At 38.3% G+C, this 17,431-nt stretch overlaps 2 protein-coding genes across 16 annotated transcripts; one reads left to right on the top strand and one right to left on the bottom strand.

Annotated features, from left to right (window-relative positions):
- Positions 1-2,900: 2,900 nt before the first annotated feature.
- Positions 2,901-8,468, top strand: LOC112277219 (uncharacterized). 11 transcript variants are annotated; one of them, XR_016500818.1, is made up of 14 exons: positions 2,901-3,492; positions 3,773-3,936; positions 4,071-4,181; positions 4,579-4,665; positions 5,104-5,447; positions 5,608-5,777; positions 6,197-6,342; positions 6,449-6,494; positions 6,825-6,862; positions 7,053-7,112; positions 7,350-7,440; positions 7,610-7,662; positions 7,980-8,093; positions 8,215-8,345. XR_016500818.1 is itself a non-coding variant. In XM_090247317.1 (14 exons), exons 1-14 carry the CDS (start codon positions 3,342-3,344, stop codon positions 8,239-8,241), a joined length of 1,452 nt encoding a protein of 483 aa, XP_090103443.1. In that variant the 5' UTR covers positions 2,901-3,341; the 3' UTR covers positions 8,242-8,468. The 11 variants fall into 11 exon arrangements, 8 of the variants coding, with proteins under 8 accessions (XP_090103443.1, XP_024365073.1, XP_024365071.1 ...); XM_090247317.1 differs by having other exon boundaries at positions 6,266-6,342; positions 7,980-8,012; positions 8,215-8,468; XM_024509305.3 differs by having other exon boundaries at positions 7,610-7,624; positions 7,980-8,012; positions 8,215-8,468.
- Positions 8,469-10,081: 1,613 nt separating this feature from the next.
- Positions 10,082-16,575, bottom strand: LOC112277394 (uncharacterized). Of its 5 annotated transcripts, XR_016500817.1 has the most exons (7): positions 15,742-16,571; positions 15,449-15,596; positions 12,873-15,115; positions 12,528-12,754; positions 12,079-12,294; positions 10,977-11,149; positions 10,082-10,746 (listed from the first exon to the last, which is right to left on the bottom strand). XR_016500817.1 is itself a non-coding variant. In XM_090247315.1 (5 exons), exons 2-5 carry the CDS (start codon positions 15,558-15,560, stop codon positions 12,243-12,245), a joined length of 2,634 nt encoding a protein of 877 aa, XP_090103441.1. In that variant the 5' UTR covers positions 15,561-15,607; positions 15,742-16,573; the 3' UTR covers positions 11,847-12,242. The 5 variants fall into 5 exon arrangements, 2 of the variants coding, with proteins under 2 accessions (XP_090103441.1, XP_090103440.1); XR_016500816.1 differs by having other exon boundaries at positions 10,082-11,149; positions 15,449-15,607; positions 15,742-16,575; XR_016500815.1 differs by having other exon boundaries at positions 10,082-11,149; positions 15,742-16,575.
- Positions 16,576-17,431: the final 856 nt, after the last annotated feature.

Below are 17,431 nucleotides of genomic sequence, written 5' to 3'. Positions count from 1 at the left end.
CACTTGTTACGTCATCTCAAGCGACTAGCTCACGAAGACGACCGCGAGATGAAAAACCGCGTGCACCACGACGACGTCGGAGGATACCGAACAACAGATCGCTAGTATTTGTATTTGAGGTCGAGCCTGCCTACGACGGTCAGCCAGAAGGTGTGTTTGGAGGACAGTTTCACAATGAAGACACAGAAGTCCACGCTTGGTCAGAGGTTGAAGGTGTTGGTCACTACCGTTGGCTCCAAGGGCCGATGAATCATTTGCCTCGCGAATAACAAATTGGAATTCATAGCAGATGTGATGCGACAGATTTTCATTTTCTTGCGTTGGTATTGACTGATAACAACATTGCTTCTCGGAGACCTCGAAGTTAGAAGAGGAGGTGATGTCATGGACATACATTGGAAGATTCTTCGAATATTCTTCTAGAATATTCTCTAAAGATTCTCTAAAGATTCCTTTAGAAGGTTCTAGAAGATTCTTAGAATATTCCCTAAAGATTCTTTTAGAAGGTTCTAGAATATTCTGATAGATTCTAGGAAGTTGCTCGAGAAGTTTCCTAATTAGTAGAAGTTGTTGGAGAAGCGTCCTAGTTAGCGGAAGTAGCTCGAGAAGCTTCCTATTCAGTAGTATATATAGGAGTCGAGGCTGAAGGGTTCTTCAGTCTCGACAACACATCTCTTGGAGTTCTAGCTCACCTTTCTGGTGTTGTTCTTGTACTCATCTGTTTAATCTAGTTCTGCCACTTCTTCTTGAACTTCTTGTTAGATTTCAAGTCTGTATTTTGTGTCCGTGACAATAAGTTGGTACATATTAATAAAAGAAATAAATTGAAGACTACACTTTGAATCAAATATGGTATTTTGAATATAATGTCATATCTTTTGAATTCTCAAATATGCCAACTACTTTTAAACATCTAATAATTAATATTTTTAAAGAATTTTTAGGTGATTTTTTTCCTTAGCATATAGATAATTTATTAATCTACTTTAAAAATACAAAAGAACATAAAATTTATGTTTATTGTATGTTACAGAAACTTAGAGATATAATATTATATGCTAATATAGAGAAGAATGTATTTTATACAATTTAAGTTGACTTAGGATTTATTATCTCAAATAATAGTCTTATTATAGATCTTAAGAACATTCATAATATCATAGATTATTAGATTTTAAGAATAATCAAAGACATACAATATTTTTGAGATTTGTCAATTACTATTTGATTTTTATGAAGAACTTTTTTCAAGTTGCAGCTTTACTTACATATTTGACTTTTAAAGACAAACTTGAATAAAACAAAGAAGTTGAAGTAGTATTTGAAGCTTTTTAAGACAACTTTTACTATAATCTTTATCTTATATTACATTGATTTTTTTAAAGCATTTTTTTATAGAAACAAATGCACCAAACTTTGATTTTGGTATGGTATTGTTACAAATAGAATCAAAAGATAAACTTTTCTATATATCTTTTTATTCTAAAAATATTTCAGCAACCAAGATTAATCACAAGTTCTACAACAAAAAGCTTCTTTAAATTGTGGATTCATTTGAAAGTTTAAACCATTTTCTAGAAGGCACTTCTAGTTCAATGATAATTTATACAAATCACAAGAATCTCAAATATTTTATAGCAACATGTATTTTAAATTGTTGCTAAACTTATTGAAGCATATTTTTATCAAGATTTGTATTTAATATTTGATATTGCTCAAGAAAAAAATAAGGTTTCTTAGATGTCATTTCTAGACATTCTTATTTTGCACCAAAAGAAGGAGATGCAACTTTTTATGGATAATAAATTGTTCTTTTGAAGCTAGAGTAAGTCCATCATTTAGTAATAAAATCAATATTTTGTAAACAAGTTCAATTAAGTATTTTTTCAAATCTTCTTATGTATAATATTAAGATTTTTTTTTTTTTTCTAAATTTTATGATATTTTTAAGTCTAAATTTAACAACAATCTTCTAAATTTTAAGAAAGGCTTAATGTTCTACAAGGTGAAGTATAATTATATGTTTTTTAAACTTTAAAAAAATTTCCAATTAGAAGATATTTTGGTTATAATAAGACTTTGAAATTAATTTTGCTATTAATAATTTTTTTATTATTACCTATACCAAAAAAATCAAAATAAATGGTTTTTATAGACTTTATCATTAATCTTCTAATCTCAAGCTCTTATGATTCTATATTTTTTTTAATAATAGATTGCTTCATTAAAATAGCACATTTTATACTATATACAAAACTTCTTATAAGTAAAGAAATAGCCAAAATATTTTTTGGTAATATTTGTTGCAATCGTAGACTATTAAAGAATATTATATTAAATAAAAATCCAATTTATATCTAGGTTTTGGAATTATTTTTTAAGATATTGAAGGTAGACATACATGATATTTATTGAGAAATAGTAGATATATTATCAATATATATGTATTAGGAAAATATAGATACATTATAAGGATTTATTTGAAAAGAAAATATTATTAATATTAATACTCATGATAGTAACTTTGAATGTCAAATGAATTTTTTATTTAAGTGATAATTAATAAATCACACAATATTATCAATTTTATTTGACATAGATGAAAATGGAGATTATGATCCTTCTTGTAATTATATGATCAATGTTTTGATAACATATCTACAATTTCCTTCTCAAGTAAATCCTTCAAATTATTATCCCATCTGTGTGATTCATCTTGTCAATTGAAGCACTTAACGACTCTGCAAGAACCATGAATGTTCCTTCAGAGCTAATTTTTTCTGAAGAATCAAGGATGGAACCTAACGAGCCACGTCGGAGTCCAGGTCAGAAAAGAAACTCAACCATGAATTTGAATTCATAAGCTCGAAGGTGTGAACGAAATACCGTTGGCGCCATTTCCGTCGAGGTTTTTTCTAGCGGCGCGAGGAGACTGATTGTGTGTCAAGTCCAGAGTACCTTGCGTCGAATTTGTGAGTTCATTAGTTTTTATGTAACTTTTTTAAAACAAATTTCCCCCCTGAGTTTGTTTTTTTTGTAGTGCGAACCCTTATCCTGCGATGCTGCAGTTTCTGTCGATCTGCACCGAGATAGCTGAAACTGATTCATAATAGAGGTGTTTGCGAGTCAAGAGCTTTTTATTTCGTTTAGAAGTTTTGTACTTAGCGCTTTGATCTCAGGTAAGGAATGCGATTGTAATTTGGTTTGGGAGTGTTTGAAGTTTGAAGCTCGAATCTGTTTCCATAGGTTTATATGGCTGTAGTTGTGTCAGGTTTACGAGAAGCTTGTATGACTAGTTTTATTTGATCGATTAGCTGAAAGTTGCTTAGGGTTTAGTAGAGATGGGGAAAAAGAAAGTTGAGGAGGTGAGCCAGACAAAGGAGGAGAAGACATTAGCGAAGGAAAGCAAGAGGCTGCGGGAGCTGGCTTTGACGTCCGGGTTGCTGTCGGAGAAAAAAGCTGTGCCGGATGCGCCAATGCACCCGCACTCTGGTGTGACATATTGATTTTTCTGGTTGGATCTTATGATAATTCATTGGAATTAATGAATTAATGAGGCCTTTAGAATGAGGAAGTTTTATCTGATATCTTTTATAAGTTTACTGTCGTTTATAAAATCATGCATCCCTGAGATGATTGAGAATCTTTCACGAAATCAGTGAAATTGATAAATAGTTCAGTGAAAATCCCTATCTATTTTTGGAGCGTGTTGTTGGATCGTTATTGCAACGTATTAGATTGACCATAACGTATCTGCTTCATTTGACTGCAGGTATAGTAAGATGTGACGGGAAGGACATTTGTAAAAAGGGGCATAGGAAGAACAAGTACCTTTTCTCTTTTCCTGGTCTCGTAGCTCCTGTAGCTGTTGGAAAATTCGGTGATCTGACGCAATTAGACACAAAAAATCCAATATTGTACGTTGATTTCCTACAGGCAAGTAGAGCTTTTGCGCAGACTGTTTCACTCTCTGAGTGGCTTTGGTTTCACTTGTGGTTGTTGAGAATATTACATGCTTTTCTTTAAGTTGGAAGAGGTAATCAGTTACCGTGTATTTGTTTGGATGGCAGGGACGACTCAAATTATTCGGCACCATTGTGTATTCCAAAAACAAGTATATTACTTTGAACTTTGTCCGTGGGGCAGGAAGCATACAATGCGAAGATATTTTTGAGAATCTGGTGCTCGATGATCAGCTTTATCCTTTCATCCGCAGTAAATGTGCAGATTTTGTTGATTTCATATTAATGCTTATCCTCCGGCATGAATTGCAATGTTAACAATTCACATGTAGCTAAGTTCCACATGCATTATACCACTACGTAATTTATCTATTTTATTATTCTTCTGGTTATCGATCAGTAGGTGCTGCTGAAATACTTACCTCTCTGTTACACACTTGCAATGAATTTTAGAAATTATATCCAATCTTGAGGTTTGTCAAGCAATATTTTTTACTATACGCCTAATTTGAAACAAATTAGATCATGAACAATCATTACTTCGGCACTTTTTACGTTTGCTCCATGCACCAGATGTTTTTGATACGTAACTCAAAAAGGTCGTGTTTACTGACAGGTGGTATTTTCGGACGCGTGGTGGATCGGGACGAAGGAAGAGAATCCTGATGAACTGCGCCTTGAAATGCCTTTGGATTTTCAGCAGGTATGTTGGCATATCAATCCAGATGTATCCTTCCAGAAATCGTTTCTTTTTGGAGGAACTGTGCAATGCAAATTACTGATAAAACCAAATGGCGAAAATGCTAGTCATTTAAAGTTGGCGAAAAACAATGGAAGTCAATACTTACGTAACAGTTAATGATCTAAATCCGCTTACATACACCACATAAGCTTCTTTTCTGATTTCAAATAAGCTGATGAGACTTGGTGCAAGTGTTAAATACTCCAATGAACGTAATCTCATACTTGTAATGAATCGACCATGTTGAATGCTAACACAATACTAAGAATGTCCTGCATTCCCATCCAACTCCTGGTATTCTCGTAGAGCTTTTGTGCATTTCAATTCTTCGGTAACGTAGTTTGTCTTTGTTGCAATAAATTTCTACAATTTTTTTGACACATGTCAATGTTTCAACAGGAAAGGCATGCTGTGTACGACTTCGCAGGTGGAGCTGGCAAGCCTAGAAATATTAAAGATGATGTTGACGTCCAAGACTCGCAATTAGAACTAGTCCAGGTATCGGAATTGGAATCCAGTAAACAGTGCACACCGAAGGGCCAACTCAAAATGGACCGGTGGCTTTTCCAAAAGAAACCTTCGGAAAACAAGACCTTAGAGAAATCTTTTGAGAGTAATGCGAAAACGAAGCCAAAAAATGCTAGTGAATGGGAGTCAGATGAAGACGAGGAAGGTTTTGTCAACCTAGGGGACGCGCCAACTCCATCCCGACAATCTGCTCGTATAGCTGAGAAGAAACACTCGTAAATTTTCAAAACTTTTCTTGACAAAGTCTAATTCCTTGTTCGAGTGACCTTTCAAACTTGTTTTCGTGCAATGTAAGAGCCCCAGTTCCTCTTATGATAAGATCATGCTGCTTACAAAAATACATTGAATCACACGTCGCATCCTCTTCAACAATAGGTATGCAGAGTCTTCCTCGGAGGAGAACCAGACAGACGGCAGTGATGAACACGACCGTGCAGATGCTGAACTTAGGGATCCTCGAGACAAAACTGTTAATAAACTTTTCAATGATGTAGAAGATGGCTTCTTGGCTCCTGAATCACAAATATCACAGATGGACTTGGCAGGTGACATATTCATTTCATGTAACTTCTTATGTTGTCGCTGTGAGACTCTTGTGAACTGCTGAACCTTTTGCTTGGCTTCAACTTGTAAGAGTGTATATTTGGCAGATATGGTGACGGATAGATGTGTATGGAATGTAGTTTATGATAGCATACCCTTAAGCTTTTTTCCAGGTTGCTGCCGTATTCGAAGCCCTTGTGTGTTTCATGAGCGTTGTGTGCAATTTACTAATAGCTTAAAGTTCACGGCTAATTTGGTTTACATGAAGGTAAGTGATGACAGTAACTAGTGTAAGAAGGTGATCTAGCCCCTGTCGATCCCTCTGCATTTTACACGTTGTAGTTAAAAGAAAGTTTGCAAATGTTGTAATCGGCAACCGACGGAAAAGATTATTTAGAGACTTACATCGTCTGTCATGCAGTCTCGCCACAAACTTCAGTACCAAAAACCAGTGCAAGTGGCATGATACTTTCAACCTCTGTCCTAGCAGATTTAACTGCCAACACAATAGGAGCTGGGTCGAAGCAATCAAGTCTCTCTGCATTCTTTATGAAGTCAAGCGAAAAGGTAGGTACTTTGGTCTACCAAGTACTTCTGAATAACCACTTGGTCATATGCCAACACGATCTTTCATCAAGTGTCCACCTAATTTTGTATTCATTGTATTGCGCAGAATAAAAGTGCAAATGTAAAGCCGCCTGCTCCTTTGGTGGAAATAAGTCAGCACCTCCACCAAATGTTGTGCCCCTGAATTTTTCTCCATCTTGTGTTTCATTGCGTATGTAATATCGTCATTTTAAGATAAATCAACAAGACAGTTTTTGGGATTAAAGGTTCCTGAAATGGCTTCTGGTTTGTAATAATCATCGTCACTAAACATTCTTATTTTCTCACTAATTGTTTTGGCTTATTGTGTGGACGAAGACAAGTGGTTCAAGATTTTAAACCCACTTTTGTGCTTTTACAGCTTTTTTGGTCGAACTCTTCAGAGCTGATTGATTTGTATAGATATTATGGTCGTTAAGAATGGAAGTTGGAGATTTTTGCAGGTTCCACCAGGGCATACCAAAAAAAGAAAATTGTGAAGGTGACATCGCTTTACAAATGTTTTTACACACTATGTAATCAGTTGTGTTTACCAAATATTTTGGTCGTTCTGCTTTCGGAAAGTCCTGAAGCTTTTGAAAGTTTTGTAGCATAGAAGTTGATTATCCGGAAGTTATTTGCGTGGCTCCTCAACTAATAAGTCTTTGACTTCATTGCAATGGTCAATGCAGTCAACTTTAGACAACGATGATGCTGGTAAAGAAGATGAAAACGTAACTCCAAAAGACGAAGTAAACTATGCCTGACAGCCTCCAGGAGAATCATTTCTGTGTCATTTGTTTCCAGTCAGTGTCTGGACATTTATTTCTGAAGCTGTTTCTCAAGCTGAACGACTATCTTTAGTGACTACTTCTGCTGATGTATTTAGTCTGTAATTTGTTATGTTCACCAATGCAGTGCTAAGTACAGAATGAAAAATTTCATTCTTGTGTGGTGCGTATTGAGTTAAGACCCTTCTTTGTTTGCAGATGGAATCGGTATTACCCTGTACACCTCCTGATATCAATGATTCTAAACGCAAAAGAAAATCTACTCCAGATGGAAAGAGAAATTCGAGAGGTAGCTACCTGATGTGCGCATGAAGTTCCTTGCTTGTGTAGTGTTGTTTTGGATTATATCGTGGTTGATCTCTCTGCAACTTTCGTACACAAGTTCGCTTAAGCAGATGATATGAATATTTCAAGAGTGGATAACTTACCACCGGCATTTTCTGATAACTGCCGTGTAGGAACTGGAGGAAATGGTAAGCCCCTTGCAAAAAGAGGAAAGAAGATAATTGAGGTAGATCAAACTGTACTGGTCATCTCTTGTAACCATAGAACACTTGTTAGATTAAAAGCAGCCATCTTAGCACCATGTACTGTTTTCTACTGATTGCTATATCCAGTTCGAACTCGGTAACAATAAAACTCAGTAGGTTCATTCCTGCTTTTATTCTTCAGGAATCACATAATCCATTGTTTGGTTGATTCTCTGGATGGTAGTCCAAACACATTGGCTACTTAAGCAGTCTAGGAATATGCTCACATGTATTCAGTAGCTTAAATGGCGAACGAATAGGATTATCATTCGTATGTATTTTCCATGTTTGTGTACAGGCTACCATATCGAAGGAGCAGCCGTTAATACTGGTACAATGCTGACCAAACAGAGTAATGTTCACAATGTTGCTACTTTATTTTATGGACCACAGAATAAGTCTTATACATCATGTGAGAACTACGCCCTGTTTTTCATGTTTTGCCATGCTTTTGGAAAATGAATTTATGAGGACTATATGACCCGATTAATTTTTTTCTAAGTTTGGATTTATCTTTTACCTTATTTGGTTAGGTTTCTGATGATAGTGATCCGGGTTGACCATTAAGATCCCGTCGTCAACTCAACCGCAGCACTTTCCAGTCCATTTTATCTCCTACGCGACAATGTGCAAGATATGCTTTGGTAGATGTTTGAAAGAGCACAACAAGATTAGTTTTGGAACAGTAAAACGTCGAGTTCGATGGCTGGTGGGTATGGAGCTGATTATTACTATGTTTATTTGACATAGTGAAATTAGTAAAATAATTTTTCTTTTGTTGAATCTATTTTATGAAATTTATTAGCAAGCTGATTCATTTTTTGAGTGCTAAAATTACAGAAATCACTTTATTTTATTTTATTTTTAATGTTTTGTTTTACATTATGGATTCATTAGGTATAATTTGACATCAGAGATATCTTTTCAAAAATAGAAATAATACTAACTGCAAGTGTTTACAAGTAATTAATGCATTACTGAACTATTAATTTTCATTTTGAGAATACAAATAAGATTCTAATTTATCTTGTTTTTACAACAATTTGACTTGAATAACTTATTAAATTATATTACAATTAGAATAGTTGTTGCCAAAGATTGGGCAATTTTGTGAAACAAATATCCATCTTGCACTCCAATCTATTTACCTTCTTTATTACTTATTTATGTGTGTCTACACACATAAATGCTGGACGGGTATTTCAGTGTGAGCAACTCATTGATGAGCAGGCAGTTGGTGAAGGTCCTTTAAAATCTTGGCAACTTAGATGTAAAGCTAAGAACATTGGGTTTAATAATAAATAAAATAAACAAAAAAATAAATTTAATCGAATAGGATTTAGAATTTATTAAAATATTATAATAAGTTTAACTATCAAAATTTAATATACAGCCAATACAAGATACTAACTAGACATCTATTTTCCTACAATCAAAATTACATTGATAACCAAAATATGGAATTTGATACAAACTTTTTCACAAGATATAATGGATAATACTGTCAATCATTATCACAGCAACATTATTAGATTTAAATTTTTAACTTACACAATTACTTAATCCATGTGTTGAATGTGATTGTATGCATATTAATTATAAATGTAATAGTAATAACAATAATTTAAACAATGTATTTTTTTTACCTGTACAAGGTCATTTTCATAATAATCACCTGGCTTCCATCATTAGTAAAGATTTCACTTCTACAGATAATTTTAAAGATGTGAAAAAATTACAGTGTAATGAGATCATCCATACATTTTAATACTATTAAATCTCTCTGTCATGTAACAAATTTTGCATTTAGAAAATAAGAGACACAATTTTCTGTATAAGTATCGTAAGTTTTTGATTACAAGGTGGTAGAACATGTGGAAGGCAAACAATGTATACATAAATGAATGTGTGGAAGACCTTCCTTATATGTAGTATATTATTTACCTTCCATTGCCTGCCATACATTCTTGCTTAGAAAGGTAAATAATGTGTACACATTTACACAAGCTCATTTCTAGTAAAATTACTATGTACGAAAAATTCAGAATAGTTTTACTTATCAATCTCAACGTAAAAATTCATTGTGCTAATTCAAATTACAAATAAAATTATTGACCTTCAAACGTTAACAAACAATTGTCTCTGAAGTGTACATACTCAATTGAACAGGTCTAAATATTATTGAAGTAAAGCATTCAGAATTTTACTTGCATTTGGGTGCAAAACGATTTTGATATTTGCAGTGGCAAAATTTTGATATTTTGTTACTTTGTTATTTTCACAACAAATCTGTAAATGTAATGCTTACTTTTCTATTTTCAGATCGTGGAATCCAAAAGACAAATAAAAGACTTTAAAATGACATCCAAGATTTTTCAACCTTTGGAAAAAAGAAAGAGGGAGTAGAATTTCTTTCATACATTTTTTATTTAAACCATAAAAAAAATGTGGTAGAATTCCAAAGGTGAAACTTTACTCGACTACATCTTGTATAGTTTAAGTTTCGGGTTGAGTCTTCTTCAGAAATAAATTCTTACCTGGAAAGACTCTCAGAAGTTCCCTAGCAGACTACAAATAAAGGCCACTTCAAAACTGCACACACAGCTGTTTCCAAACGAATGTTTTAAACTTGAATTTTCTTCTCGGCCTTCAGTAAATCCCTTCTGGAGCTTGAAATTCGGAGAATAAAGTGAAATTAAAGAAACAATCTCTAAGGCAATGTTGGACACAACTAAGCTTTATCTTAATCGGACTACACTATGAGACTTTCAATACAGACTACAACAACGTTTAACAGCCACTTCTGCGTTGAATTTTTCAGTAGGTACTCTGTTACGAAGTAAGAACTAACAATAAAGCCAAGTAACGGCAAAAATACATTAGCACTTGCGAAGAAATGGAATGAGGTAAGTAGAACAGAACTAGAGAAGTTGGAGAAGTACCGAGGCATAGACTCACCAGGCACAAAAGGAGGCTGTAGATGAATTGGAGGACGAACTTCACATACAGAAGAACACAAGGGTTGTACGAGGAAATCGCTTACTTTCGTTGGTTGACTCAGAGGCCTAGAGATCAGGAAACTGAGAAATGAATGAAATAAACAAATTTCTTTTGAAACTGAAAGATTGAGTAAGAGTTCATACAGATTCTTGTAGCGCGTAATACAATGTAAGCTCAGGAGTTCATGGATTGCAGCCAATCTCTTATAATTTGTTACCCAGATTCAGGTAAACCAGATCCAAGGAATTGAATCTCAAAATCGTGATGCCAAAAGGGCCGTAAAGTGTGTTTTTACCACAGTACTCTTGCAACTTCGCGCAAGTAGCTCGGCAAAACACTGTCACGCCACTGAAGAGACCAGGACATCCAGAACTGTTGACAACAAAATTCGACGAAGAATGGTGATGTTTAAGGTACAGAGTTGTAGTTGAAAATTAATATGTAGCTTCATCTCTTAAATACAAGCACCTGCACAAAAATTTCCAATCATCAGTCTTCAAATCAAACCAAAAAATAAGACAACATACACATTCATATTCTTCAGATAAGCACATAAAACGGAACGATAGCTAGTCAAATAAAATGAAATGAAAAAAAAGAAAAAGAAATGCTCAATGCATGTTGCAAAACCTTGTTACAACGGAGCAAGTCATGCCTACTTAAATAGAAGTAATAAAAACCAGACAATGCAGCATGTCCTGCCCCGTAGTAAACATGAATTTAAGATGTAAAGAAATGCGGAGACACGGAAATAGTCAAATTGAACTCCTCAAAGACAGTTGCTCACTGACCTCACTGGGTACACTAAGAATCAGAACACATGGGCACAGCACCATATGTTAATACGCAACTAGGCCAACAGATTCACTCACCCATATTCCTGTTCAAGGTACAGAAAATCATAGCAATCTGAACAAGACCACCAGATTTAAATACAAGTGGATAGGGAAAATGGGTGTGTGCAGCCCAAACGACTGCTTCAAGACCCTTGCCCATAATCACACCGTCACTACTATTCCAGTCGTTGAAAATTCACTCATAACAAAACAACGAAACCTAACGCCTCGAGGTAGAACCGAATACTGCGGTCGACGCAAGAAAAAACATGATACTTCAATCTTAATCTCATGAAGACACAAGAATGATTGCAGGAGCGAGCGACACATCATACAAAATAGACCTTGGAATTAAAGCAGCAACACCAAACATGAAGGTGTTGAGCTTTTGAAGTTTCGATCAGACATGTACAGCTTTTCAAACCAAATTACAAGCAACCCGTTTAAGTACAAAATAACATCTTGATAACTTTCCAAGAAAAAATATCTCTCGATGACAGTGAGCATACTGTCATGTCTACAAGCTTAAGTAAAGGCAGAGTATATTGACATATTGCCTACCCTCGAAACACGAACTGACTTGATCCAGGCATCATTCGGAGAGGTTTTGAATCGAATTTTTAGCTGGAACTGAACTGAGTACACCTTCGAAGTTTCATGCCTCAGCCGCAATCAGGACGCAAAGTAATCATGTACCGAGGAACAATTCTATATATTCGTGCAACTTAGATGCTTCCAGGTACCCACATTCCATGCCCTGCACCTATTTGATCCAACCTGCACAAGCAAGAAAATTAAGAACTAAAATCATCATTAAGACATCCCAGCACTGAACACGCAGAGTGAAGGAATACAGGAATGGAACCATACGCGACTCTCAAGTCTTCCCAAAGATTGTGGACAAAAGTATCAGACACTCGTAACAATTGAGAATATTACACGATCGTTTCCTCACTCAGTTAATAGAGAGAATCGTGTTGTCAACTGGGAAAAGGATTTCTGTCACTTACATTGCTGCAAACGAGCCAAGACATCTAAGCTCCACCCCAGATGCAACTTCTTTAACGTGTCCTTCGATATCGACTAAGTACGTCATACCCGGTGTAGGGGGCAGACCACGCCGCACCAGAAGATCATAGTCGCTCTTGTGCAACTCCCTTCCATTAACCACAACTCCAGTCTGTCCACCAGAGGAGAACCTTGAGAGTGGTTGTAGACTCAATTCCTCAATGAGCGGCTGCAGTGAATTGACATGCACAATAAGCATTAGGAAAATAAGCAACATACAACACGCCTACACAATTTCATCTTTTAAACAAATAGAAGACGACCATGCGTTACTTGCAAGTACTTACTGGAATGATACCCACGCACGGTCCACCGGAAACGCCCCAGAATCCTACTTGAGAGTCGTACCAATAGGACCCTGGATGAATAGGTCCTGCTAGTTTCTCGGCTCGCTTCACGAGCACATCAGGTATGGGAGACCCATTAACAATTACGTTCCGCCTATATAAGTTATTACTCGACATTTGTTTGGGCTTGGTCAGTTCTCTCATGGACTTCTTTGTAATACCTTTCAGACTCATAGAAGACGTTGAATTTGTTTCTTGCATGTAACCTTCATCCTTTGAATACTGTTGGGCAACGTGACGATCCAAAGGCATGCGCGACGAAGCGTGAAAGTTCTCACCCTTAAAAAAGCTATTAGGAGGACGTTGTCTGGGAGAGTCATTATCCGACTCACTACTTGTGTGGAAAAATCTCCCATCTTGCGGGTGATGACCTTCATAATCGCTCCCAGATGCTACTCTGGGTCCTAATGAGGACATCACATGTTCCCCATTTACCCCATACGCAGAGTGGGAACGGCGATAGGAAACTCCATCACCGTAGTGAGAGGAGCTGCTGCTACGTCCCGGAACAGCCCCTGTAGCAGGATGCAAGTTCGAGACAGAACAATGGCCCATCATTGTTGTAGTATTAGTGGCCGAGCTCATCGCCGAAAGTTTTGATCCCGAGGGTATTCGTGGGATGTTCCTCCCGACAGGTGGTAGGCGTGATGACGCTCCAGAGGCAACGGAAGCATGACATCTATCTCCTATTTCGGAATCCGACTTCGCTCCATGGTTGACATGTCTGTTGCTGAAACCCGAATCTGATGGGCTCGTGACGTGTCCTCTTGGAGAGACTGTAGAAGCTGGCAATTGGTCGTCCGTTGCCAAAAGGAAGAGAGAGATCTTGAAACATTTACCGCATCTCAACTTTTGATAAACTTTCGTAGTTGGAGGCAGATTAAATGGGACGCTGAGAAGCTGCTCACAGTGCTGGCAGAGCACATAGGGTGACTCATCCGCCCGAGGTAGAAACGGGTAGGACTTCGCCGCACCACTGGTCAGGTTTGAGTCATAAGACACGTGAATCTGTCCGACTCGAGGCTTGTTGTGCGCGTAGTGAGGTGGAGACTGAGCCGACGGGTGGTTAGGTGAATGAGAAGGCTGTTGATAAGATGTCGGTCTCAACTTTACCTTAGAAGCCGATTGCGTATGAGATGAAAATGTATCTCCATCGGAATGGTGTTTCTCGGAAACATCTGCAGAATGATGGTAAGCAGTAACCAGTTGACCATGCCTGCTAGCCGAAGAGCTTCGTTGATAGGACCCAGGTCTCGTTATCCCATGGTCCAGAACTACATAGCTATCAAGTTCACCGGATTTGGACCCGGAATGATTCTCCACCGTAAAAGCCCGATTTGAATCGCCATCACCCACAGACGATGTGCAACTATTAGTTCCATACTCCGATAAGTCTAATGCACCGTGGATGTCCCGCTGGCTTTCGTATCCTTCAACTTTAGAGTATTGGGACTTCGCGTCATATCGTGCAGAAAGGAAATCGTCCAAAATATGATGGATGTGATCTTCTACAGTGTCTCCTGAATCGGAAAGAGATGTGCGATTCACTGAGTGTAAATCCTTCACAATCGATGTCTGAACCCCTCCCATTGAGGGCCCATTCGCAGAGTCATTGAAAGAGACTGACTTTTGGACTTGAGGATGATGCCCCTCGACGATTCTGTCAGGCTGTATCTCTCCCGAACCGGGTCGTCTCGAGCTCATTTGATGAGCGCCATGTCCGTCCGCACCCTCTGCACCTGCAGAAACCCTGTTCAAATACTGAGATTCCATGCGGTCTTCCACTACAAGTCGCTGCAAGTTGTGGCTTAGCACTTCGACCTTCCCTTGCAGAGGATTTTGATTGAATGGAGAAGCCGAACTCTGCGGATGATTCTGTGATTTCTCAATCGATTCAACAGAATGCTTTTGATGTTGTAGATGAGAATGGGTCTGAAATGATTCTCCAGGTTTGGAACCACGAAGCGGCGATTCCCACCTTGACGACGACCAAGAAGGTGAATCTTCTTCAGATTGGCCATGATCTTCTACGTCATTGCTCTTTTCGCTAGAAGACTCCGAGGTAAATACTTTACATCCGTCTTCAGATGGTACGCTTTTCATACCCTTCTCAATTTCCGCTCGCTTCAAGTGCGCCATCTGTCGCAAACGTTTCTCTACATCTTCTTGTGTGGCGTGATTGGCTGTGTATGACATCAAACTCTATCATCAGGGATTTCATGGAAGATACAAGATGGAATTAAAACTGAATGACAACTGAAAAATCAGAAAAACAAAGCACAGATGACGCAATAACAAACAAAATTCAGCAGGCTAAGTGATGTTTTGAATTGCAGAATCGAAGCCCACTGAGCAAGCGTCAAGACCAAGGGACACTCAAAATGGCAAGCAACTCTCCAGGTGTGGAAGCAGCAACTCCAAGAAGTTCTCTCGTTCTAAAAATGCCATACAGAAAGCAGCCGGCGCATGATGGTGGGCGATAGCAGTAAATCGTGACGGCAAGGTATCGAACAAACCTTGCAGAGTGGTGTAGCAGCTACCGCATTCGTAAAAAGGATTGCCGATAGGGGGTTCTAATAAATATGCCCGACACTTGGGGCACTGCACGATCCGATGCTTGGTATCCATAATTCTGCCCTTTGTCGCAGATCTTATCTCGAAGTTCTAAACATACACTAAAGAACAGTGCGTCAACACCTGAGCTCAAAACTTGCCAATAAACGAGCAATCCTGACAATCAACCACACCTTCAGACTATCAGAACTTGCGGAACAACCCGCAAAGAAATAGTCAAAGCAGGCTTCCTTACCTGCTTCACGGGGTCACTTCAATTCTAGTGCTGCTCCCAGGAAATAACTTGGTAAGGCATAATCAAGGCACTACCATACAGGGAAACACATCACGGAATTCCTAAGGCCAGTTCAACTACCGTATGAAATAAAACAATCTCTCACTAAAAGACCCCCCAGCCGAAACTCAACTCAACACCAGCCCTCCTCCAACGGCACCTGGGCGGCAAAGTAAAAGCAAATGCGCAAGCACAACACGTCACACCAAACGTGTAAGTGCCTACAAAGTATGGAAGATCTGCTCGGTAACCTCCACGCACAAAATCCACATACTGCAGCAAGATCTCAGATACGAACAAGCCCTCTCGTACACAATCCTCACTCCTTGCACACCTACGACCACAACTCCTTCCCCTCAGTAACTCCTGAAGCCTCCCGAGCCGGCAGAGGCAAACCTCTACACATCCGATACAGACAACGCATCCATACACACTACCCCGCTTTCAACACACCAACTGCGACGGAATACTCCGCGCGTCGTCGAGGAGGACGAAAGAATCATGGAACCAATCATAAACCTCTTATTATATGTACATACAGTTACTACTACAGATTCGCGTACACAAACGATGCAGTAACAGTCAAGATGAGCAGCGAAGGAGAAGAGGAAGAAGATGAAAGTGCTGAGGAAGAAAAGCAGACGTAATGAACCAGGAGAGCAGAAGCCGGAGAGACGAGATCTCTACTCTGAGAAAACAAGAAACGGATGGTCCCGAGAAGTCTGAATCAAAGCAAGCAAGAAGGGCTCAAAAGCCAGCGTGAAGGCACAGATCAGATCGACTCTCGCTCGACCTTGTCACCTGCATCATCTGAAGCTGCACCGTTTGGTTTTTGACTCGTCCATGGCTCGCCAACATCGAGCGCCAGCGGGTCCCGCCATGGCGGTTCTCACACCAGCCCCCCGACTTTTCCTTTTCCACCATCTCCTGGTGAAAGAGAACACATCACCACATCCTCCTCCCTCCTCCACAGCAACTAATCTCCTCCCAGCGTCTCCTAACCTCCCCCTCCTGCACCGTGCTCCTGACGCTTCCGTCATGCCATCGCCACACTCGTCATGATTCTTCTGATCGTCCTATTTGGAGATGGATGTTTGAGCTTTTTCTTTCAAGGGGTTTCAAATCCATGTGGATGTCAATGTCCAATGGAGTTTAGTTGCAGGTCAATTCCACTTAGGTGATCAGTCTGTAAGCCAAATTTGCCTCTTTTCTTTTTTTATTCATTCAACTTGAGATGAAATTAAAAGTCTACGCCTATATTACTGTCAGTGTTAAATTTCTCGCCTGCCTTTTTTTCTTAAAGGAAACTATGTTATGGGTTTGTTTCCAAATGAATCGTCTTATTACAATTAAGTGATACTCCTTATAATCCAGTCAAAATACAGACAGTCTGCCCCATTTGCCCTTCAAATTTCAATATGTTTGACTGTTCTGCAAGCAGTTAACAACAATTTCTGGCCTGCAAAGGGAACAATTGTTTTTCTGATGGGTTGTCAGTCTACTTCCTATGGCACCAGAACTGGACAAATTCAGCAAAGAGGGACTTGTGCACAAAGCAGCTTAGTGGCCAAAGCTCTTGCCAGGCCCACATTCAAACCTGATCAGGTAAATATGGTGAGAAATCAGACAAGGTTATGCACCAAAACCCATT

Source organism: Physcomitrium patens, chromosome 25 (genome assembly GCF_059467195.1).
Source record: "Physcomitrium patens ecotype Gransden chromosome 25, ASM5946719v1, whole genome shotgun sequence".
Classification (NCBI taxonomy): Eukaryota; Viridiplantae; Streptophyta; class Bryopsida; order Funariales; family Funariaceae; genus Physcomitrium; species Physcomitrium patens.
This window is presented reverse-complemented; position numbering and strand designations above follow the sequence as displayed.